A 25,681-nucleotide genomic window follows, 5' to 3' on the forward strand; every position below is an offset into this window, starting at 1 on the left:
AGAGTTTCAGGTCGAGGCCCTTTATCTGGACTGGATCACCTGTTCTCTTCATATTTCCATAGATGCTGCCTGACCCACTAAGTTCCTCCGGAGCCTTGGAGTATGGCTCCAGACTTCCTGCGTCTGCAGCCTGTTGTGTATCCAGTGTATACTATCTGAGACGAATAATTACTGATAGAGGCCCAGGACACTTGAGGGGAACCACACCTACACAAAGGACTGGAGGAACTCAGCAGGTCAGGCGGCGTCTGTGGAGTGGAAGGTTGACATTTTGGGCTGAGACCCTTCATCAGCAAAGAAAGGAAGTGGATAGAAGCCTGAATAAGAAAGTGGACGCACAGGGGTATAGGCTGGCAGGTGAGGGAGGAGATGGGTGGGTAACTCTATTAACCTGGATGAGGGAGGGAGGAATCTGGAGCACTCGGGGCAAAGGAAACTTCATGCAGATGGTTCCTAAGATCAGGAGCTGTGAAGCCGTGGCACTGCCAACTGAGCCACCCTGTTGCCCTATAGGCGGGATCGCCTCAGTGTGAACTTTGACCCCTATCAAGGGTTTGCTGGGAAAATGTGCCGATAGGTAGGTGGGTGTGTGTGTGTGTGTGTCTGTGTGTGTGTGAGAGAGAGGGTGACTGTAACTTTGATTATTGACGGGTAGAGGGGTTTGTTCAGTGTGCGCGCACAGGTCAAAGTACAAACACTAGTATTTCTAATTAACATGTCGCCTGCCCAGGTCACTGCTTGTTGCTAAGATACAGAAACTTCACCCATGATCAGTCCTGGATTTCTGTTGAATTTTAACCCTTTGAATTCAGGTCAGGGAAGCAGTGAAGTACTGGTAGTGTGACGCTATTACAGCACCGACAACTCTGGTTCAATTCCCACCGCTATCTGTAAGGAGTTTGTACGATCTCCCCATGACCGTGCCGGTTTCTTACGGGTTTTCCAGTTTCCTTCCACATTCTAAAGATGTACAGTTTAGTAGACTAATTGCTCACTTGGGTGCCGTGGGCTCAGGGGGCCGGAATAGACTGTTACGGTTCTGTGTCTGTAGATAAAAATGACAGTATACAGATGCTGAGAGCAACATGCACCAAATCCTGAGGGTTGGCAGGTCAGGCATCATCTATGGAGAAAAGTAAACAGTTGATGTTTCAGGCCCTCCACAAATGCTGCCTGACTTGCTGAGTTCCTCCAGCATTTTGTGTGCGTTGCTCAAGTATAGTTAATACCAATCTAAGTTTGAGGAACCAAGGATGAACCCAGATCCTCCTCAGAGGATGATTTTGCAGGGATGTTACTGGAGTTCTTTGGAGTGTTGGAAGTCAGTAAACATAAGCCACTCCACTCTGGGTGACAGGGTGCAGCAGGTGCCTCTGCCTCACAACGACAGAGACCCACGTTCAGTCCTGACCTCTCAGTGGGGTTTGTACCACCTGTTCTCCCTTTTTACCCCTGGATGCTTCGGAATCCTCCCCCAGAAACACTTTGTGTTGGTAGATCATAAACGTGAGAAATTCTGCAGGTGCTGGAAACTCAGATCAACACCCACAAAATGCAGGGGGAACTCAGCAGGACAGGCAGCATCCATGGAAATGGATAAACGATTGATGTTTCAGGCCGAGACCTACCTTCAGGACTGGAAAAGAAGGGGAAGACACCAGGATTAAAAGGTGAGGGGAGGAGGAGGATAGCTAGCAGGTGATAGGTGAAGCCAGGTGGGTAGGAAAGTAAAGTCAAGTAAGTTTATTGTCATTTAACTACACACATGTATATAGAAATGAGACCGTTTCTTTGAACCAGGGTGTAAAGCACATAACACACATAAAACATAATTTATGAAGGTAAGGATAAAATCTACAGATGAATCACACATAAATAACAAACTAAAGTGCATTAATATTAAATATTGTAAGGTATGGAACAGATTAGACCATAAGACCATGAGATATAGAAGCAGAAGTAGGCTATTCAGCCCATCGAGTCTGCTCTGCTGTGATTAACCGGTGACATTTTGAATACGATGTAGCAGGGAGTTCAGAAGCCTAATGGCCTGGGGGAAGAAACTATTTCTCATGCTGACTGTTCTTGTTTTTATGCATCAGAGTCTCCTGGCTATTGGTAAGAAGTCAAAGGATGCTGGATGGATGGTTGGGATCCGTAATGACACTAAGGGCTCTGCGTATGCAGTGCTCCTGATAAATGTCCCCGATGGATGGTAGGGAGACCCCTATGATCCTCTCAGCTGTTCTCACAGTCCTTTGTAGGGATCTCTGGTCCGATGCTTGACTGCTCCCGTACCAGGTGGAGATGCAACTTGTCAGGACACTCCAGTAAAACGTAGTTAAGATGGGGGTGGGAGCCTTGCCTGCCTCAATCCACTCAGGAAGTGCAGGCGCTGCTGTGCCTTTTTGTTGAGGGAGGTGATATTAAGCGACCAGATGAGATCACCTGTGATGTGAACGCCCAGGAATATGGTGCACCTAACTCTCTATGGAGGAGCCGTATATTCACAGAGGGGGATGGTTCGTCTGCACCTTCCTGAAGTCCACAATGATTTCCTCTGTCTTCTCCATGTTCAGGGTTAGGTTGTTCTTCTACCAATCCACCAGCTGCTCCAATTCCTCTCTGTCCTCTGTCTCGTTATCATTCTTGATGAGAGCAACCACTGTTGTATCATCCGCAAACTTGGTGACATGGTTTGAGCTGGATCCTAGAAAGGAAGGAATATGGTAGGAGAAGCAAGTGGACCATAGGAGAAAGAGAAGGAGGGGGGGCACCAGAGGGAGGTGATAGGCAGCTGAGAAGAGGTACGAGGCCAGAGTGGGGAACAGAAGAGGGTGGGAGGGAATTTTTTTTTTAACAGGAAGGGGAAATCGATACTCATGCGATCAGGTTGGAGGCTACCCTGGCATAATATATGATGTTGCTCCTCCACCCTGAAGGTGGCCTCATTTTTGCACAAGAGGGGGCCATGGACTGGCTTGGTGGAATGGGAATGGGGATCGGAATTAAAATGTTCTGCTTTTGGCAGATGGAGCAAACGTCCTCGATCTCCGTTAGTAGGTTAATTGGCTGCTGTAAATTGCCTCTGTGTGTTGCGATATAATCTTGAGATGTGGGAAGAATGAAATAAGTATAGGGTTAATGTAAATGGGTGTTTGTTGGTTGGCACAGACTCGATAGGCCAAAGGGCCTGTTCTGTGCTGTGTGATCCCGAGTCTCTGACCTGCAGAGAGAAGCCTTTTTCTGGCTTTGTCCTGCACCATGGATAATGTCACTCACCACAACTCTGAAGATTCCACAACCTATAGATTCACTTGTTGATGGTGAGGACGTGGATGTGGTGAGGACCTACAAGTACCTGGGGGTGCACCTGGATGACAGAGTTGAGTGGAGCACCAGCGCAGAGGCTGTGTACAAGAAGGGTCAGAGTCACCTCTACATCCAGAGGAGACTGAGGTTCTTTGGAGTATGTAGGTCTCTCCTTCACATGTTCTACCAGTCTACTGTCACCAGTACAATCTTCTATGTGTTGGTGTGCTGGGGCAATGGCACCAATGCAGGCGATGTCAACAGGCTCAATAAACTGATTAGAAATTCTGGCTGTGTTAGCGGAGTCAAACTAGACACACTGGAGGCTCCTCCAGAAAATCCTGGCAATTCTGGACAATGTTTCTCGCCTTGGCTGAACAGAGGAGTGCTTTTAGTAATAGACTAAGACAACTGTGCTGCTCCAAATAGCGCTAAATGAGGTCATTCTTAGCATCAGCCATTAGGCTCTATAATGAGTCAACCTATAGCTGGGGAAGTGATGACTCCCTCCTGTTAGACTGTTTGTGGTAACTTATTTTTTTATTCTTTCTTACTTTGCTTCTAATATTTGTATGTCTATAATGCTACTGTGACACTGTAATTTCCTTTGAGATTAATAAAGTATCTATCTACAAGGACTCTATAACTCGTGTTCTCAGTATGTAGTTATTTTTTATTTGCAGTTTGTCTTTTCTACATTGGTTGATTGGTGGTCTTTGTTTATGTATAATTTTTCATCAATTCTATTGTGTTTCGTTATTTTCGTGTGAGTGTCCACAAGAAAACCAATCTCAGGGTGGTATATGGTGACAGATGCATACTTTGATAATGAATGTACTTTGCACTTTCACCCCCAGCCTCTGCCCTGCAGTATCTCCACCAACGCAACATCTCACACCTCGACCTGAAGCCTCAGAATGTTCTTCTCAGCTCCCGGACCTGTCCACACCTCAAGCTGGCTGGTGAGTTCATAACTGCCCCCTCTCCCTCCCTCATCATATGTTCTTGTATTCCTACCCACCCTCCCCACTTTCGCCTTGCGTCCCTTCCAGCTTTTGCTCTCTGGCCCTTTTAAGATATTTTGGAATCGTCAGTCAGGCCAATTCTCCTATCTGTGGGATTGCTCCGCTATGGAACTATTAAAGGTGCATTGGTATATATCTGGGTGGCGGGGTGGAGATACGTCTCTACCAAAGTGGGTGTAAGGCGCTCCTTCCCTCTGCTTGCCTGCAGGTCACCCTTGGGCAAGGTGTATCACCTGTGTAGCCCCCCCACCCCACGATCAGGGACACATGAAGCCATTGGGGCAGGTGGGTGGTCGTATGAGCAGCTGGTGTATATCACAAGTCCTGGTTATGTGACCAGTGACACCAGGTAGACGGTCTCTGAAGGGTTTTGATAATGGCTGGAGTCACCTGTCTTGTAAAGACACTGCCCAGAAGAAGGCATTGGCAAACCATTTCTGTAGAAAAATTTGCCAAGAACGATCATGGTCAGAGACCACGATTGCCTACGTCATATGACACTGCATATAATGATGATGATATACAAAATAACGAGAGGTATAGATAAAGAAAATGTAAACAGACTTCTTCCACCTAGATTGGGTGACACTAGAACGAGAGATCATAGATTAAGGGTGAAATATTTAAGGGGAATCTGAGGGAGATGTTCTTCACTCAGAGGGTGGTCTGAGTGTGGAACAAGCTGCCAGTGGAAATAGGGAGTGCAGGTTCAATTTCGACATTTATGAGCGGTTTGGCTGAGTACATGGCCAAACGCCAGCCCCCTAGGCCTGAGTCGACATTGTAGTAGTCTGGCTGGGTGAGGTATGGAGTCCAGGTGTGAGTCGATGGTACCAAGCAGAATACCAGTTCAGCACAGAGTAGATGGGCCAAAGGGCCTGTTTCTGTGTTATGGTGCTCTATGATTCTGTGATTTATGAGTGGGATGGTGAAAGTCAGAAGTGGCAGAAAATACGGGGCCAGCCAGAAGCGAAGCCCCGAGCAACACACACAAAATGCCAGTGGAACTCGGTGGGTCAGGCAGCATCTATGGAGGGGAATAAATGGTCAATACCGCCTGACCCGCTGAGCTCCCCCAGCATTATGTGTGCGTTGCTCAGGATTTGCAGCATCTGCAGAATCTCCTGTGCTTAACATCATTATAGGAGTGGGAGAAGAGGTCATACTTTCTGTCTGAGGACTGAAACATTATACTGAGATTCCAGGAGCTGCCCTCCTTTTAGAGTGGGTAGGGGAGCCCCTTCTCTGCATGGTTGGTCAATGGAGGGGATGGTGAGGCAAGGGTAGGGTAGAGGAACTGGCAGGGTGAGAGTGTGAAGGGGAGGGGGAAACAAGGTGTCTAAAAGGTAATTATAAGCACAAGAGATTCTGCAGTTGCTGGAGATCCAGAGCAACATTCACTGAATGCAGGCAGCATCTATGGAGGGGAATAAACCTTTGTCATTTGGAGATGGGACCCTTCCTCAGGTAGTGAGGGAGGTGCGAACGTTGACTGGTTGCTTTGTGTCATTCGTAGACTTTGGCTTCGCACAGCACATGTCTCCTTGGGACGAGAAGCACGTTCTGCGAGGGTCCCCATTGTACATGGCCCCGGAGATGGTGTGCCAGCAGCAGTATGATGCCCGGGTGGATCTCTGGTCCGTTGGAGTGATTCTGTACGGTGAGCAGCCACAAGGGGTTGGGTTGGGGGTGGAGGAGAGAGGAAGAGGTGGGAGAAGGTTCACAGTCACACAACACGGACACATACCCGCCGGCCCACCGGGTGCTTACTGGCTCTCAAAGATTTAAAGCACATTTATTATCAAAATGTGTATGTATTATACAACCCTGAGATTCGTGTTCCCACAGACAACCACAAAACAAAGAAAACCATGGAACCCATTCAAAGAAAACATCAAGCCCCAACGCGCAAAAAACACAGAATACAAAATACCAAATCACAAAGACATCAAAAGAGTCGAGGCATATTCAGTTCCGCTCAGTCAGTTCAATCCAGCAGTCTCCTCGCTATCTGCAGGCTGCAGCGCTAGTCTGCTCTCATCAAAATTGCACAAAACTGCAACAAAAAAAAGTGACCAGAAACACATCAGGGTGAGCTACAGAGTCCAGTCCACAAACCGCGTCGATTAAACGTTGTCCAAGACCCATGGACTCCGGCAGCATCTAGCGAGAGGGAGGGAGCGACCATTTGTATGCCCCTCTGGGAGCAGCAAGAGAGGAAGGGGAGGGGGGAAGGAGGGAGGGGGAGACTGAGAGAGACCGTTTACACGCAGGTAGAGGGTGCTGATCTTGCACCAGTCTTATGCTTTTGTCCTCGATGATTTCAGTCTTCCTTGATGCTTCATTCGGTGAGATCGTGGGGTTGATCATGGGTTCCTGCCCCATCTCCAGGCCACACACTTCGCTCGAAACCTCACCAAACTCCCTCGGAGGCAGCAAAGTGCCAGATCACTCAGTTGGCCCAAAGACACCACCAAGATATAGATCACAGGCTCCAGTAGTAGCAGAACCACATTTGAAAGAGATAGATAAAGTAAACAAAGTGAAGGTAGTGGTTCTGTGATCCGTCTGAAGGATGTTGCCCTTGGTCATGTTGGTTGTTCGTTGGCGCCTCATCTTTGTTCACAAGCACCCATTTACACTAGTCCCAGTTCATTCTGGTAATTGTCCCCTGTACAAGATGCAGTGAACCATTTTGTTTTGCGTACCATCAATCCAGATTATTTCACCTCATGGGTGACACAATGGATAGAGCTGGGTCAAATTGATCTTAAGAGTAATTTAAAAGATCGGCACAACATCGTAGACCAAAGAGCCTGTAGTCTGCCGTAGTGTTCTAAGTTAAGGGAATGGGAAAGTGCAGAATATTGTGTACCCACAGACACATGAGATGCTGCAAATACTGAGCAGCTCATACAAATACTGGAGGAACTTGGCAGGTCAGGCAGCATCTATGGAGGGAAATAAATAGTTGATGCTTTGGGCCAAGGCCCTTCAGCAGTACTGGAAAGGAAGGGGGCAGAAATCAGAACAAGAAAGTGGTGGAGGGGAAAGAGTACAAGTTGCTTGGTGACAGGTGAGACCAAGTGAGGGGGAAGGGGGATGAAGTAAGAAGCTGGGAGGTGATAGGTGGAAGAGGTAAAAGACTGAAGAAGAAGGAATCTGATAGGAGAGGACAGTGGACCATGGGGAAAAATGGAAGGGGGACCAGAATGAGGTGATTGGCAGGTGAGGAGAAGAGAAGGGGTGAGTGGCAAACAAAAATGAGGAGTGGGAAAACAAGAGAAGGGACTGTAATTACTGGAAGTTAGGGAAATTGATGATGATCGTGACTTCAGGCTGGTGACAGAATCTGAGGTGATGCTCCTTCAACCTGAGTTTAGCTTCATTGTGAGGAGGCCATAGACAGACATGCCGGAATGGGAAAAGGAAGTTGAATTGAAATGGGCGGAGTATAGTCTTAACGGTTTGCAGACAATAGGTGCAAGGAATTTGATGAGACAGGATGTGAGGTCAAGGGGTCCTCACAACACAAGCAACAACAGCATTACAACAAAACAAACAACACAGCAGAACAAGCCCCTTTTAGTGCACACGCACACACAGTTCTCCAGCCCTGGAGGTGGCCTGTCCTGAGCCTCCAACCATCAGCCCAGACTCTTGGTCATCAGGCCTCCAACCTGCAATCCCTGGCCCAGACTTGCAGACCTCCAACCTCCGGACACAACAACGCGGGCACTTCGCCTTTCAGTGCTCAATGCCCCATCCGACGACGAACAGTGTGCCAAATACCTTCTCCCCGCCCAGTCTACCTGTGTGCCTGCTTTCAGGAACTACATACCTGTACCTCTAGGTCTCTCTGTTCTGCAACGTTCCCCAGGGCCCTACTGTTTGCAGTGTAAATCCTGGCCTGGTGGGTCTTGCCAAATGCAACACCTCAAATTTATCTGAGTTCGTTTCCAGTGAGGAGGACAGACCGCTGTGTCGGGCTATGCTGACTCTGGCGGGTCCTGATCTTGTTACAGAAGCATTGTTTGGACAACCACCGTTCGCATCGAAGTCCTTCACAGAGTTGGAGAGTAAAATCCGCAGCAACAAGGCAGTTGAGGTGGGTAAATGTCAGAGATCGGTGTGGCGGCATGGTAGTGTCACGGTTAGTGTAATGCCTTTACAGTGCCAGTGACCTGGGTTCGATTCTGCTGCTGTTGGTACGTTCTCCCCACGACTGTGTGGGTTTCCTCCGTTTGCTCTGGTATCCTCCCGCATTCCAAAGATGTACGCATTAATAGGTTAGTTGATCACAAGGGTGTCATTGGGTCAGGAGGGCCTGCTACCTTGCTGTAAAATAACACAAAGCTTCAGTGAGCAGCAGGAGCCACTGTTAAATCCTTGAGCCTCGGTGCCTAAGACCATAAGACATAGGAGCAGAATTAAGCCATCCAGCCCTTCAAGTCTGCTGCACCATTCGGTCATGATTGATTTTCCCTCTTGACTCAATTCTCCTGCCTTCCCCCTGTTATCTTTGACACCTTTACTAATCAAGAGCCTATCACCCTCTGCTTTAAATATTCCCAGTGACTGGCCCTCCAGGTTAAACCCAATTCCCTTGCATCCGAACATCTCTCTGCGATCTCACCGACTCCGGGCCCCCAAAAAGAGATGTAATCTGCTTTTAACCACCACTTCCACTTTAACCCATGTGGTCTTGCCGTATTGCAGATACTCCCTGTGGCCACCTCTCTCCTGTTACCCCCTCACTGCCACTGACAACAAACTGGTCTTTCTCCCTTTCCCGGTTCTGACAGAGATCCCAGACCTGAAACACTTAACTCTTTCTCCTTCTTCAGATGCTGCCTGACCTGCTGATTGTGCTCAGCATTTTCTGTTTTTAATCTCCTGCATCTGCAGGTATTTTTTTTTCACTCAACACAAATGTCTGCAAGAAACTTACTTTGTCTACCCGACTAATTGTTCTTCCCATGTGACCCTGCCAGGCTAATCTCCCATGGGTGGACATGATACCCAAGCACTGGTACATTCTTCTCTGGTGTAAATAGAGTGAGATTGAAGCCTTCCATTGACACATGAGATTCTGTAGATGGTGGAGGTCTTCTGATTGATGCTGCTTTCTTGTGGCAGCGTTCCTTCTAAATATACTCAATGGTTGGAAGGGCTTTTTGTGTGACAGACTGGGCTGTATCCACTGCTTTCTAGCCTTTCCATCCTTGGGCATTGGCGTTTCCACACCAGGCTGTGATGTAATCAGTTAGGATACTCTCCACTGTGCATCCGTGAAAGTTTTTAATAACATGCAAAATCTCTACAAACTTCTAAGATGGTGGAGGTGCTGTTGTGCCCTCTGTGTGATGGCTTTTGCGTGCTGGTCCCAGTACAGACCCTCTGATATGTTGACTTTATTGCTGAAATTAGGGCTGTTATTTTATTATAATGTTTGCATTTGTGGCCCCTGACATCCCTGTTATGTTCTGCCGAGGGTGGGAATTAATTCTAAATCTATTACCCGTCTCAACACATGGTGGCCATCCAGAGCTGGGGATGTTCGGAAACCTCAGGGTGTTGCAGTTTAAAGCCTCACCACCAGAGGGACCTGTGATCGGGCAGCACAGTCCTTTAATTCAGTTATCACTGCTTTCACTGCGAGGAATCGGACTCTGAGGTGCTTTATCTTGGTTTGGGTTCAGTGTATTGAGCTACACCATGGACAGACACCTGACGAAGGGTCTTGGCCCAAAATGTTGACTGTTATTCTTCTCCAGAGACGCTACCTGACTTGCTGAATTCCTCCAGCATTTGGTGTGTGTTGCTCAAGATTTCTAGCACCTGCAGAATCTCTTGTTTTACTGCGCACTGCTTTTCTCTGCTCCTCCGCCTCCGGATGTTTTAATGTCCTGTCTTTACCTGCAGCTCCCTCCGGGCGCACGGGTCTCTCCTGACTGCAGGGATTTGCTGCTCCGACTGCTAGAGAGAGACCCGGAGCAGAGAATGATGTTTGAGGAGTTCTTCACTCACCCCTTCGTTGATTTGGACCACATGCCGGGTGCAGACAGCCTGGAGAAAGCAGTATGTGTATCTGTACCGCCGTTGCAGTGTTCGCACATGTGCTATATATTGTCACCCAATTATTCCCCCATTACGTGACTCCTTACTGTAATGATTCACCCAAGTTCTGACTGGGGCAGAGTCTCCAGCTGCTGTAAGTCATTTAGATTTAAAATTTCTGTCCTTAATTCAAAACCCTCCCTGTACAGAAACTGGTAACCTCCGACCTGATGGCATGAATGTTGATTTCTTAATTTCTGATAATTTCTCCCCCTTATCCTTCTCTCTCTTCATTTCCCACTCTGTTACCCTCTCATTCCTTCCCTTCCCCTCACCTGACATCATTTCCCTCTGGAGCCCCTCCTCCCCTTTCTCCCATGGTCCACTCTCCTCTCCTATCAGATTTCTCCTTCTTCAGCTTTTCCACCTATCATCTCCCAGCTTCTTACTTCATTTCCCCCCCCCTTCCCCACCTACCTACTTCCCCTCCCCCAGGCTTCACCAACTACTTTCAGGATTGTACACCTTCCCTTCCCCACATTTGTATTTGGTTTTATCCCCCTTCCTTTCCAGCCCTGATGAAGCCAACTGTTTATTCCCCTCTGTAGATGCTGCCTGACCTGCTGAGTTCCCTCAGCATTTTGTGCATTGCACAGAGACTGGAGATTTTTTTCCCCTGGAGCGCAGGAGGATGAGGAGTGTCCTTACAGTGGTTTATAGAACAATAAGGGACACATGGGTGGTCACAGTCTTTACTCCAGGGCAGGAGAGTCAAAACTAGAAGGCACAAGTTCAAGAGCAAATGTTTAAAGAAGATCTGAGGGGCAAACTTTTCACCTGTATGAAACGAGCTGCCAGAGGAGGTGGACACATTTACAATGTTTAAAAGACATTAGGACAGCTCCATAAGTAGGAAAGGTTTATGGGCCAAGTGCAGACAATTAGAATGAACTTAGGTAGTTAAGGGTTCAATGGGAGATTTAGGCCAAATTTGCCCTCTCCCATCTTGAAACCTCCTCTCAAGTCCTCTGTGTATGCCTTCAGTCTCAACCTCTGTTTCCCTAAGAATTTGATTGCCCTCACCGTCATTCTGGAAGCGTTCCAACAGCCCCCCCCCCCACCACCACCTCTTCCCTCTGCACCTCGCCCTTTCGTATGTCAGCACTCCTCACTACTTTGAGTGAGCCTGTGGTGACCTGCCCTCAATCCCGACCTGTGACCTGGTGAAGACCCTTGTGGGTATTTTGGCCTGTGACGAGCTCCTGCTGTAGAGACTCAAGACAGGAACCCTGGATCCAGCATGACCTTCCAGGACAGGATACAGGACAGACAAGCATCACAGCAGTGTGTCTCAGATGAGAAGTACAGAGGCTCCATTTATTGGTAAAACAGGAACCAAAGGCGTCAATTTTAAAAGCAGGGGACTAATTCCTGAAGTGCTGGCTACTTCTGAATGAACAAAAATATATTGTTAAAACTTTTGTTTAGGGGAACAGCCACTGTGTCTGCTTGGGTCTATGTCTGACCCTCTCCCTCTTCCTCCTCCCCTCCCCCTTCCCCCTCATCCTCTCCACCCGGAGCCTCTCCCCTCCCCCATCTCCTCCCACTGAAGAGAGTTCCCGACCCCTTCTGATCTATTTGCCCTTCCCTGCAGACAGCGCTGGTCGTGGAGGCAGTGAAGAAGGATGAATTCGGTGACTACTCTGGCGCACTCTCTCTCTACTGCAGATCCCTGGAATACTTTGTCCCTGCTCTGCATTGTGAGTTAAACTTCTCCTATCTTGAAACAACCGTATCTCCATTAACAGGCTCCCTCTCCCCACCCAGTCCAGAGATGAGGGGCCTGGACTGGGTGTCCGCGAATGTGGTCTGGGATCTGGTACTGCTCTGTCTGGCATCTCCCTTGTTGGCTCACCAGCTGACAAGGAGACCTGTCTCCCACTGCAAGTCTCTTCAGTTTTTATTGTTTGTTTTATATTGTAGCAAGTGTATACACACACACACACACACACACACACACACAACAGGTCAGGCAGCATCTATGGAGGAGAATAAACAGTCAATGCTTCAGGCTGAGTCCCTTCATCAGGACTGAAATCCTGAGTTTCTTCAACAGATTAAGTTCTGATGAAGGTTTTCAACTCAAAATGTCAACTGTTGATTTCCCTCAATAGATGCTGCCTGACCTGCTGAGTTCCTCTAGCATTTTGAGATTTCCAGCATCTGCAGAATCTCTTGTGTTTACAAAGCAGAATAATGTGTAAAAGCTACCAAAAGAAGATGGTAAACGATAAAGTACAAGATCATAATGAGGTAGATTGTGAAGTCAAAAGTCCATCTTATCATACAAGAGGTCCATTCAAGAGTCGAATAGCAGTGGGATAGAAGCTGTCGTGGAGCCTGATGATACGTGCTTTCAGGCTTGTATTTCTGCGCAATTTGTTGTCTTTTGCACATTGGTTGTTTGTCAGTCTTTGTGTGAATTTCATAAATACTATTGTATTTCTTTATTTTCCTGTAAATGCCTACAAGACAACGAATCTCAGGGTAGTATGGGTGACATATATATACTTTAATAAAACATTAATTTTACTTTGTCATTGCTTTTTCTGTCTTCACTCTGTACTTTCCTGATCACCCCTGCTTCCTAGATCCTCCTTCAGCCCTTCGCCCCTCCCCATGTACCACCCCTCCTAAGGAGGGCAAACCAACGCCTTTAATTTCTTAGATTAAAGAAGTTCAGCATGCCACCAAACACAATAATGTCCCTACTGCTGTACTTTGTAAGTATCCTGACTGGTTGCATCACAGTCCGGTCCGGCAGTTCAAATGCACAGGACCGTAAGAAGCTGCAGAGAGGAGTGAACTCTCCCCAGAACTCTCCCCGCCATCCGTCGTATCTACAGGAGGCACTGCCTCAAGAACGTAACACCTGTCATCAGAGATCCCCTCCATCTGGGCCATGCCATCTTCTCACAGCTACCATCAGGCAGGAGGTGCTCAAGTCTGAACTCCCACTGCACCATGTTGAAGAACGGTTACTTCTCTTCAACCATTTTGTTCTTGGACCAATCTGGACAAACTTCAGTATAGCAATATGATAGCCACTTTTGTCACTTTATACCTCAATGGACCTTTTTTGTTGCTCTAATTATATAATTTTGTATAATTTATGTTTAGTTGAAGTTTTTCTTGTGAGTGTTGAAAGGCATGGACAGAGTGGATGTGGCAAAGTTGTTTCCCATGGTGGGGGAGTCTAGTACGAGAGGGCATGACTTAAGGATTGAAGGGCCCCCATTCAGAACAGAGATGCGAAGAAATTTTTTTAGCCAGAGGGTGGTGAATCTATGGAATTTGTTGCCACAGGCTGCAGTGGATGCCAAGACCATGGGTATATTTAAGGCAGTGATTGATAGGTATCTGAGTAGCCAGGGCATCAAAGGTTATGGTGAGAAGGCAGGGGAGTGGGACTAAATGGGAGAATGGATCAGCCCATGATAAAATGGCAGAGCAGACTCGATGAGCTGAATGGCCGGCTTCTGCTCCTTTGTCTTATGGTCTTATGGAATGTTGCATATCTGACGCTGCGTGCATGCGATGCTGCTGCAAGTAAGTTTTACATTGCCGCTGTGCACACATGTACTTGTGCATCAACAGTAAACTTGTCTTTGACTTGCTCTGGTGGTGGTAACTAATCTTGATTGTTTTTCTGCTTCATGCACTAGACGAATTGGACTGCAGACGGAAGACAGCCATCCGCACAAAGGTAGGAGAGAGAGTTAGTCTTGCCATGCGCTTTTCCTTCCTGCGGGCTGCCTGCTGTCCATCACCTGGAACCCGGTGTCTTCACATCGGATTTCTTTTGCCCGGTTCCCACCAGCTTTGGTTCCTGGTTAAACAAATCTGCAAACAAATCTTCCCTCGCTCTCCAGCTCTGCACGCCAATATCCCTGCAGCAGTCTGTTGCTGCCCGCGCCCCCCACCCCCGAGAGTTCCTAAGTCTAATTGCTCCACCGTTCTTGGCAGAGCCTTTAGAAAGGAAATTCTTCCCTGTATCTCTTTAAAACTTGTATTTACGAGGATGTTGCCTGAGTTATGGGAGAGATTAGGCAGGCTATTCTCTGGAGCACAGGAGATTGAGTGGTGACCTTATAAAATCCTGAGGGTGTACATGGACGAATGCACACAGCCTTTTTGCTAGGGCTGGGAAATGAAGAAATATAGGACATTGGTTTCTGACCCAAGGAGCCTGTGCCGCCTAATAGCTCCCATGTAACCAATTAACCAACTAACCCATATGTCTTAGGAATGTGGCACAAAGCCAGAGCAGCTGGAGGAAACCCACATAGTCACAGGAGATATGTACAAGCTCCTTACAGGCAGCAGGGGAATGAACCCAGGTCACTGGCACTGTAGGAGCATTAATCTAACCATGCCACCCCAGTTTAATAGGAAGTAAGAGGCAAATATTTCCATCCTGAGGTTAATACATACAGTATATAGAATGAGCTGCCAGCAGCAGTTGAGACAGATACATTAACAACATCTAAAAGATACCTGGATGGGTACACGGATTGGAAAGATGAAGAGGAGTATGGGGAAAACATGGGTAAATAGTAGCAGATTATATGAACACTTTAGTTGGCATGGACCAGTTTTTGTGCTGTATGACTCTGACTCCAAACCCTCCTTATCTTCGGAATCACCATGGTGAACAACCTCTGCACCACCTCCAAAGACAGTGTATCCTTTTCTCAAGTAAGAGACCAGAACTGTATGCGGTACTCCAGGTGTGGCCTCACCAGCACCCTGTACGGTTGCATTATAACCTCCCTGCTCTTAAGTTCAATCCCTCTAGCAATGAAGGCCGATGTTCCGTTTGTCTCCTTGGTAACTTAGTGCACCTGCAATCCAAACTTTTGTGATTCATGCTCAAGCACTCCCGACTCCCGCTGCACAACAGCGTGCTGCAGTCTTTCACTGTTTAAATAACAGTCTGATCTATTTTCCTTCCAAAATGGATGACTTCAGATCAAACAACATTTGTACAAGATCCGCCAAACCCTTGCCCACTCACCTAACCTAATTGTCACAACCAGGGGTTATTTTTAAAGGAAAAAGAAGAGTAGTTTGTTCGGTTACTGTGTGGATTGTATTTTCTCAGTGTCACCTCATGGGTATGCAGTGTTCCCTGGATTGTTTAACTTTCATGTCTAATTGTTTGTCTTTGGACTAGTTTTTCACTTTGTGTTGCAGGTAGTTCATTTGAGATCATGGGGATTGTTAAGCTCTCTTTGTGTTTATCACGTTTATTCAATTTGGGATAATTTAATAGGCATGGTATTTTCAATATCTTGCATTCCTACTTGCTCCAGGGTGTATTTTAGGGGCATGCCAACCGCTCTTTGCTCGGTCGTTGTGGATCCTTGTCTGGTGAAATTCAGAACAAGTTCTTCTCTGTATCATGTGATTTCAGTTCCTGAATTCTTGTTAGTTTTGCTGGTTAATTTCTGTAATAAATCTTTAGTTTTGTTTGAGTTGCGAAGTCCCTGTGATTCTTGCACATGAGTTTGCTAGGTGACCCTTGCACTATCCATATCTCTCTTCAGACTCTCTGCATCTCTACACAATCTGTTTTTCCACCAAATTTAATATCAGTTATACAGCATAGAGGTTGACCCTTTGGCCCGACTTGTCCGTACTGACCCGGTTGTACTTCAGCTTCAGACATACAGTGAGGATGCTTCAATTTGTGTTATGTGTTGTTGTCTAAACCAATGTGCCTGTGATTCCTGTGATGCTGCAAGCAAGATTTTCATTGTGCCCGTGCCTCCCTGTATTTGTGCCCATGATAATGAGCTGGAACTACACTGTAGGAGGATGGGTGGATAGATAGAGAAGGGGAATGGGAGCAAGGGGAGAAGGGGGTTAAGGGTTGTTACGATGGTGTGGGAAAACAGAGCAGGATAGATGGGTTGAATTGCATTTTCTTTCATGCTGTTTTTTTCCTTGCTCTTCATTCAGTTCTTTTTTTAATCGGTCGCCAGGTAGCTCAGTACATCGCCAGGGCAGAGGAACTGAAAGCACTGGTCGCCCAGGGCAACCAAGCCAACTTTGAGCAGGCCAAGTCAGCCAGAGTCCTGTTGAAAGGTGAGGGCTTTGCTGTTGTGCGAGACGTGTGTCAAACCAGTGCAAGCCATCCCAAGGTACCACCGCATGGTCCCTTGTCATGTTGTATGGGAGGGGTGTCTTTAATCTATTTGCTTACAGGATGTTCGGTCCCTAAATACTGAAAAGAGAATAGTTAGGAGTCTGGAGTCACATATAGACTTGTGTAAGTGCTGCGGCGATCTTCTCTCTTGCATATGAGAGACCCGTTAGGGATGTACCTGTTTGCTATTACTGATGACAGGATTGTAATACCAAATTCATTGCATTTTTACTGCTATGTAAATACTACTATTTATATATAAAATGTATGTTATATAAAAATGTAAAAAGTTCTAATATACATTGGTAAGTTTTTAAACTAGTAAGGTTGTCAAAGGTTATGGGGAGAAGGCAGGAGAGTGGGGTTGAGAAGGAGAATAGAAGAAGAAGAAAGCCCTTAACTCCGAGTGGAGTCATCGGGAGGCCGTCATGGTGACTTCTTGTGTAGCAGACTTTCTGAGTTTTACAAGGCCAAGTTGGCAGCCCGACACTCAACCCAGCACGGATGGAAAGTGTGCTAGGGAGCGGGCTGGATTCGAACTCAGGAGTCTTCGCTCCGAAGTCCGGCACTGATGCCACTACACCACCAGCTGGCTGAGAAGGAAAATAATCCAGACATAATTGAATGGCGGAACAGACTCAGTGGGCCAAATAGCCTAATTCTGCTCCTGTGTCTTATGGTGTTATATATTATATAAAATATAACATACATAATAATAAAATAGTTACTTTTCACTATTTTATTGCTATTTATTCCAGATATGTTAAAACAGCTCAAATTTACTTCGATGAAAATTCCACAGCTGCTTTGGTTGGTTTTGAACCCACATCCTTGGAGCAGCATTTTAACCAACTGGATGCTGTCTGCGAGATTAACTCCTCCTTTCTTGCTTGTCCAGTGCCGCTCACTGAGAAGCCGTCCTCTGGTTACAGGTTCGGCCAGACTTTGGGGAGCTTTGCCACTTGATTGAAAGAGGGCCAGGGGAGTGTTCCCAGCATCCAGGCTAGAGTAGGTACAGCAAGAGGCCACCCAGGCCATTCAGCCTCCTGCTCCTTTCAACATGAGTGAAACTAACCTGCTCTTTTCCAACTACCCCCTTTGGCTTCAAACTTTCCTCAGGTTCCCTGACATCCATCAGCTTTCGTGGAGAAATTCTTTGTTGGAAAGAAAAACCTATCCTCTGAACTACTTTCTGAAGTGACCTTGGCTCTGAGCACCTTGTTGTTTTGGACACTCTCACAACCCACTACAGGGATTAGTTCTGTGTGTGTGAATCTGCTTGTGTACTTCTGAATCTGAGGTGCAAAGTAAATTTATTATTGGAACTACGTATAGGTCATCATATACTACCTGAGATTCATTTTCTTGCAGGCATTTAGATTAGATTAGAGTATGAGGACACTCAGTCCTCATTTATTGTCATTTAGTAATGCATGCATTAAGAAATGATACAATATTCCTCCAGTGTGATATCACAGAAACACAAGAGAGACCAAGACTAAAAAACTGACAAAAACCACATAATTATAACATATAGTTACAACAGTGCAAAGCAATACCGTAATTTGATAAAGAGCAGACCATGGGCACGGTAAAAAAAAATCTCAAGTTCCGATAGCCCCATCATCTCATGCAGACGATAGAAAGAAGAAAACTGAAGAAAACTTTCCCTGCCATGAACCTCCAGCACCGCAAACTTGCTGATGCAGCACTCTGGAAGCACCTGACCACAGCTGGCTCTTGAGTCAGTCCGAAAACTTCGAGTCTCCAACCAGCCCTCCGCCGAGCACCATCTCTGCCGAGCGCTTTGACCCCGTTCCCAGCCGCCAAGCAACGGGCAAAGCCGAGGATTTGGGGCCTTCCCCTCCGGAGATTCTGGATCGCACAGTTGCAGCGGCAGCGAAGCGGGCATTTCAGAAGTTTCTCCAGATGTTCCTCCGTGCTTCTCACATCTGTCTCCATCAAATCAGGATTGTGCACGGTACCTACATAACAAATACAGATATCATTTACCGGAGAGGCCGCACACACTGCGTCGTGTGGCCATCTTCTCCTCCCTTACAGGAAAGTTAAAAAAAACTGTAAATAATAAAGACTAACTAACAAGCAAGTAATGTGCAAAAGAAGACCTACTGTGCAAAAAGTAAATAAATAATACTGAGAACGTAAGTTGTAGAGTCCTAGAGAATGAGTTTATAGGTTGTGGAGTCATTTCAGTGTTGAGGTGAGTGAAGTTATCTATGCTGGTTCAGGACCTTGATAATTGTAGGGTAGTCAACCTGGTGGTTGTGGGTATTGATGGTGATACAGATTTGTTCGACGCAGCCTCCCCTCTGGTTGGAATTGACCTGGTGGATCTGGACATTACCGATGTATCTGCATAGTGCCAGTGCATCCGGATTTAATTGGTCATACAGGATGCATGGAACAGGCATGTCTCACCTTCAGGAACGATAGCTGAGGTGTTAAGCACCAGGAAGGGCCTTGGCCGAAACGTTGACTGGTGTCTCTTTTCCATAGATATTGCCTGGCCTGTTGAGTTCCTCCAGCATTTTGAGTGTGTAGTGAGGCTGTAAATAATGGGCTTTCTCTTCACTGAGAGACCTAAAAGGGGTAGCATTGAGTCAAAGGAGCTCCGCCCTCACAGAATGGACACAGTCTCACGATAGCACTTGCGACAGCGAACCTAGAACTGTACAGCACACGTTGTGCCAACTGTTTAACCTACACCAACATCAATCTAACCCTTCCCTCCCACATTGCCCTCAATTTTTCTTTAATCCATGTGCACATCTAATAATCTCTTAAATGTCCATATGGTATCTGCTTCTACCACCAGTCCTGGGAGCGTGTTCTACATACTTACCATTCTCCACGTGTTTGTTAGTTAGTTATTAAAACTATCCTCTTAACATACCCCCCCCCCCCCCCCAAAAGTTTCCTCCTCCTTAAAATTATGCCCTCTTGCATTAGTCGTTTCTGTTCTGGGGAGAAGTTGTTGGCTGTCCACTTCACTTGTGTCCCTTATCACCTTACACATCTCGTTAGAAGGTGACACTTCAAGAATCCATCATTGGAGACCCCCCCCCCCCTTCTGAGACTTCTCACTACCACCCACTTCTCATTATCACCATCAGGAAGGAGGTACAAAAACCTGAGGGTACGCAGTCAATGTTTTAGCAACAGCTTATTCCCCTCCTCCATCAGATTTCTGAGTGGTCCATGAAGCTCCCTCACTATTTAAGACCATAACATATCGAAGCAGAATTAGGCCATTTGGCCCTTCGAGTCTGCTCTGTCATTTCATCATGGCCGATCCTTCCTATCTCCTGCCTTCTTCTCGTACCCCTTCATGCCCTGACCAGTCAAGAACCTATCAACCTCTACCTTAAATATACCCAATTACTTGGCCTCCACAGTCACCTGTAGTTGTGAATTCCATAGATTCATCACTCTCTGGCTAAAGAAATTCCTCCTCCTCGGTTCTAAATGGATGTCTCTCTATTCTGAGGCTGTGCCTTCTAGTCCTAGACTCACCCATGATAGGAAACATCCTCTCTACCTCCACTCTTATCAAGGCCTTTCAATGTTCAATAAATTTCAATGAGTTCCCCCCTCATTCTTCTGAATTCCAGTGAGTACATGCCCAGAGCTGTCAGTCGGTCCTCATATGGTAACCCTTTCATTTGTGGAATCATCTTCTTCAACATCCTCTGAACTCTCTCCAATGCCAGCACGTCCTTTCTTGGTTGAAGCCCAGAACTACTCACAACACTCCAAGTAAGGACTTGCTGGTGTTTTATAAAGCTCTCAGTGTTACTTCCTTGCTTTTATATTCTAATCCTCTCAAAGTGAATGCTAATATTACGATTGCCATCCTCAACTGCAGATTAATCTTTAGAGAATCCTGCATAAGGACTCCCAAATTTCTTTGCACCTCAGATTTAGATAAAGAAGAGAATTTTGCTCAATTTTGTACAATTTAGTTTTAATTTTATATATTTCTTATTGTAACTTGGTAAATAGTTTTGTATTGCACTGGACTGCTGCAACAAAACAAATTTCATGGCGTACGTCAATGTTAGTAGATCTGATTCTGATTCTGTTCCATTCTTGTTCCAGAGATGTCTCAGGACAAGCCCCAACTACTTGCTGCGTTGGAGATGGGCTCGGCTGCCATTGCCCAGGTGAGGCTAGGGCTGCTATAACATTGGGGTTGGTGCGGCGTATGGATTTGAAACCTCACAACACTGACAGTGGTCATTCTGCCCATCCTGTCCCTGCTATCCCCTTAAAAGAACCCTCCAGTTGGTCCCACTTCAATTCCCATCTCAAGTCGCTATGATCCAAGAGCTGGGAAGTGAAGTTAACATGGTCAGTCGTTGGCCAGCATCCCTCTGTGCTGTTTGGTTCTGTTGAAACTACTTCCATCACCGTTACGGGGAGTGCACGCCAAATCTATCGTGTTGCGTTTTACCAACCCCACACAGTACAACTAAGTTGATGAGTGGAGCGTTGATCAAAGGCGTAGAGAGAGTGGACGTGGAGAGGATGTTTCTATTAGGACCAGGGGGCACAGCCTCAAAATGAAGGCGTGTCCATGTAGTACAGAGATGAGGAGGAATTTCTTCAGCCGAAGGATTCTGTGGAATTCTTTGTCACGGATGGCTGTGGAGTCCAAGTTATTGGTAAGGGTGTCAAAGGTGGTGTGGAGAAGGCAGGAGAATAGAGATGAAAAAGAATAATAGATTGGCCAAGATCAAATAATGATGGAGCAGACTGGATGGAATTATTGGCTGAATTGTGCTCCTGTGTTTTATGATCTTATGTTATTGAGTTTGTGCTGTGTGCTCATGGGGAGAGGGAATCTTAACTGGGTTTGTGAACTGCAGGAGAAAGTTCAAAGAATGCATTTTATTAATAAAAAATGAAAATACAAGTCTGGTGTTAAAGGCAGGATTCATGAATTCGGAGCTTGAGGAGACAATCTCAATTCCAGCAACCTCCAGATCGGAGACTGTGGATATCAAATGATGCTGGACTTGTTGGGCTGAAAAGTGAGATTCAGGAAAGACTGGGAGAGGGAGGCGCTCTATTGGGGAGGTAACCGGCCAGGAATTGGCCAGTGGAAGATTGGAGTTTTTATAAGAAAATCCCATTGGAAATGTTTCTATGAATTTGCAAGGGTATTACCAGGACTTGAAGACCTGAGTCATAGAGGAAGGTTGAATAGGTTAGGACTTTTTTTTTTGCCATGGAATGTAGGAAAATATGGGGAGATTTGATAAGTATTCAAAATTGAAGGATATAAGTAGGATAAATGCAAGCACTTTTTCCACTGAGGTTGGGTGAGACTAGAACTAGAAGTCACAGGTTAAGGGTGAAAGGTGAAATAGTTAAGGGGAACCTGAGGGGGAACTACTTCACTCAGAAGGTGGTGAGAGTGTGGAGTGAGCTGTCATTGGAAGTGGTGGATCTCAATATACAAGAGAAGTTTGGATGAGTACATGGATGTCAGGGTTATGGAGAGCTATGGTCCAGGTGTGGGTTCATGGGTCTAGGCAGAATAACAGTTTAGCATGGACTAGTTTCAGGGCTGTGGTACTCCATTACTCTACGAAGTAAAGGAGTTGTGAATGCAAATCCTTAAGTGTTTCACTACAGCTTTGATCTTTTGCCTTTGGTGGGGATAAAGGAGGCTGAGAGAAGTGTTAATTGAGATTTAAAACCTTAAACCAGCTGGGAAAGAAGGACTTAGTTCCCTTAATAGATGTCCAAGAGACGTGTGCTCTTTAAATTATCCGATGGAAGGTTGGAGAGGGGTTCATGGTTAGTATCCCCACCCCTGTCCGGGGGGGGGGGGTGTGGGGAGGGTCTGGAACTTCCCTGTTATCTCATAGCAATTCTGGAGACCATCTGCTCCATTGGCTCCATATTCCAGCTCCCAGAAGGAGGAGCTGCCCGTGAAACATATCTGCCCCTCACCCACAAACTCTTTGTACTGGCTCTCTTTTCCTCTATCCTCCCTGGCTGTCTCCATCGATTCCACCTTCTCCTGTCAAACTCCCATCATTTTTAGCCCTTTGTCGCTTCCACCCATCACCTAGCAGCCTCTGTCCCCATTTCCATTCTCCCCTCCTCCATCTGCCCATCACATCTCCCAACTTGGATCCTCCCATCACCTTCTAACTCCTGTGGCCATTTCCACTCTCCCCTCCTCCATCTGTCCATCACCCCTCCCAACTTGGATTCTCCCATCAGCTATCGGCTCTTACTCCACCCCTTCCTCTCACCTCTTCATACCAGCCAACTTCCCTCCTTCCAGCCCTAATGAAGGGTCCCGATCCAATTCTTGGGCTGTGCATTTCCCTTCGTGGATGCTTCGTGACCTGCTGAGTTCCTCCAGTGATCTGTGTGTTGTCCCAGATCAATCCCATTGGTCCACTTTTGCTTTGTCTTGGTCCCTCTTACATTCTCCTCTTACATTCTCCTACAAGCCCAAGAACTTCCCATTGGATTCTTTAGCCACTTTACCTGCATTAGAGGTAGTTTACAGAAGTCAGTTAATGGACAAGACCAAACACGATAGGCTGAATGGTCTGTGCTTCCTTCAAATTCCTGTGCTTCAGTTGTGGTATGAGTTTGCAAGTGGGGAGAGTATGGAGGGGGGGTGGGAGCATCATGGGGCTGAAGGGCGTTGTCATCCAGGCTGGGCTCTCTTCTCGCTGTTGCCATCAGGCAAGGAGGTGCTGGGCCTTAGGTTACACACCACCAGGTTCAGGAACAGTTATTCTTCAAGGATCAGGCTCCTAAGCCAGCCTGGAGAACCTCACTCACCTCAACACTGAACTAAATCCACAACCTGTTCTCTCACTTTCAAGAGCTTTACAGCTCATATTCGCAAGTATTATTCATTGTTTTATTTTATTAAATTTGCATAGTTTGTCTTATCTTACACATTACTTGCTTGTCAGCCTTTGTGAGCAAGTTTTCATCAATTCTGTGTACTTCCCTGTTGTACTGTGAATGCCTGCAAGAAAATGAATCTTAGGCTTCCCAATTAATTGGGACTGGTACATTTTGGGCCAATTAACTGAAGTTTCATGAAAAAAGACAAGTTATCATTTAGCTAAGTAACAGAAATACAGAACAGATTAGAACATTACCAATACTACAGTACCATAAAACTGTATTAATTCCTAGTAGTTATTGACAGAGGAGTTCATCCAGTGTACCTGTACGCTGCCATGTTCTTTTGATTGACCATAAATGTGCAGATAATGGATTGCCTTCATACAATGCTTTTAATGATTGCATCCTCCAAATCTTCGTTTTCATTGTAACATTCAAAATAATACAAGGGGACACGGCTTTAAGGTAAGGGGTGGGAAGTTCAAGGGGGATATTAGAGGAAGGTTTTTGACTCAGAGAGTGGTTGGTGCGTGGAATGCACTGCCTGAGTCCGTGGTGGAGGCAGATACACTAGTGAAGTTTAAGAGACTACTAGACAGGTATATGGAGGAATTTAAGGTGGGGGGGTTATATGGGAGGCAGGGTTTGAGGGTCGACACAACAATGTGGGCTGAAGGGCCTGTACTGTTCTGTGTTCTATAATTGTCAATACCTTCAAATTTTCTGTAGTTCCTAATTTGAAGTAGTGAAATCTTTTCATGTACACTCTCAGCTGTTTCTGTCATCTCCAAGCTTGAATGCTTGAAATCACAGTGAGCAAAACGGTTCAGAATTGTCTTCCTGCTTATTTCACGCCAACTATCGGTGACAAATATCACTCTTCCTGAATACAAGTGCATGCAACTGACACCATTTAAAAACTGTTTGCTCTAAGCACAACGTAGTGTCTAATGGTCACACAAGTGTATGTGTCCGTCGCTAACTAAAAATTGTTCAACAGCAGTCTCCTGCCTCAGTTAAGCAGCAAGGTTTTCCAAATAAACAAAGAGAATCCTGGCTATTTTTCAATAATTTTTTGTTCTTTAAGAGTTGTCCCAAATAAGCGGCTCCCCAGTTGACCAGAATCCACTGCATATGATGACGTGTACATGCTTCCATAACAAAATAGCTTTGAACTCAGTTTGTACCTCTCTCCCCCTCTGGTCTCTCACTAGGAAGAACAAGGGGACGACTCGGCAGAAACACTACAGCTGTACCAGCAGAGTCTGGGCGAGCTCCTGCTCATGCTGACTGGTGAGTGGGGAGGGACGAAAGGATGTTGTGGGGGGGAGTTTGGGTCCCTGGCAGCTTGAGGGGGGTCAGGTCAGTGATTGGACACGGCTGAGGGGTTGGGTGGATGCTTCCTGGACAAGATAGGGAAAGGAATTTGGGGAGAAGGAGCAGCTGAGATTGAGAAATCCCTGATGCAGGATCTGCACTGGATTTGCGAGTGACCCATGCATTTCACCTAGCACTTTGCTTGGAAGGGTTTCTATCATATAGTTTTATTTACCACATGTACATTGAAACATACAGTGAAATGGATCATTTGCGTCAATGACCAACACAGTCCGATAGGTTGCAGAGTCTCCATGCTTCCAGTGCCAACATAGCATACCCATACTCACTGACCCAAATCTGTACGTCTTTGGAATGTGGGAGGAAACGGGAGTACATTTTGGTAGGTCAAATATGATGGCAGAATATAGTATTCATGGTAAGACCCTTGGCAGTGTGGAGGATCAGAGGGATCTTGGGGTCGGAGTCCATAGGACACTCAAAGCTGCTGTGCAGGTTGACTCTGTGGTTAAGAAGGCATACGGTGCATTGGCCTAAATCAATCGTGGGATTGAGTTTAGGAGCAGAGAGGTAATGTTGCAGCTATATAGGACGCTGGTCGGACCCCACTTGGAGTACTGTGCTCAATTCTGGTTGCCTCACTACAGGAAGGATGTGGAAACCATAGAAAGGGTGCAGAGGAGATTTACAAGGATGTTGCCTTGATTGGGAGCATGTCTCATGGGAATAGGTTGAGCGAACTTGGCCTTTTCTCCTTGGAGCGATAGAGGATGAGAGGTGACCTGATAGCGGTGTATAAGATGATGAGAGGCATTAATCGTGT

General features: G+C 46.3%; 1 protein-coding gene across 4 annotated transcripts in view; it reads left to right on the forward strand.

Moving 5' to 3' along the window:
- The window catches only part of ulk3 (unc-51 like kinase 3), a 73,847-nt gene that overhangs the window by 23,185 nt on the left and 24,981 nt on the right, over positions 1–25,681 (forward strand). For 3 of the 4 annotated variants that reach the window (XR_011889654.1, XM_072282767.1, XM_072282769.1), the window contains 9 exons: positions 4,170–4,274; positions 5,854–5,997; positions 8,363–8,445; positions 10,263–10,418; positions 12,052–12,157; positions 14,123–14,163; positions 16,445–16,547; positions 20,731–20,795; positions 24,735–24,813. Coding sequence is in view for 3 of the 4 variants with exons in the window: in XM_072282767.1 (XP_072138868.1) it covers positions 4,170–4,274; positions 5,854–5,997; positions 8,363–8,445; positions 10,263–10,418; positions 12,052–12,157; positions 14,123–14,163; positions 16,445–16,547; positions 20,731–20,795; positions 24,735–24,813 (882 nt within the window). In the remaining variant the exon portion in view is untranslated. The remainder of the gene's footprint in view (positions 1–4,169; positions 4,275–5,853; positions 5,998–8,362; positions 8,446–10,262; positions 10,419–12,051; positions 12,158–14,122; positions 14,164–16,444; positions 16,548–20,730; positions 20,796–24,734; positions 24,814–25,681) is intronic. The other variant, XM_072282768.1, reaches the window with a different exon arrangement.

This window comes from Mobula birostris, chromosome 18 (assembly GCF_030028105.1).
Source record: "Mobula birostris isolate sMobBir1 chromosome 18, sMobBir1.hap1, whole genome shotgun sequence".
NCBI classification, from domain to species: Eukaryota; Metazoa; Chordata; class Chondrichthyes; order Myliobatiformes; family Myliobatidae; genus Mobula; species Mobula birostris.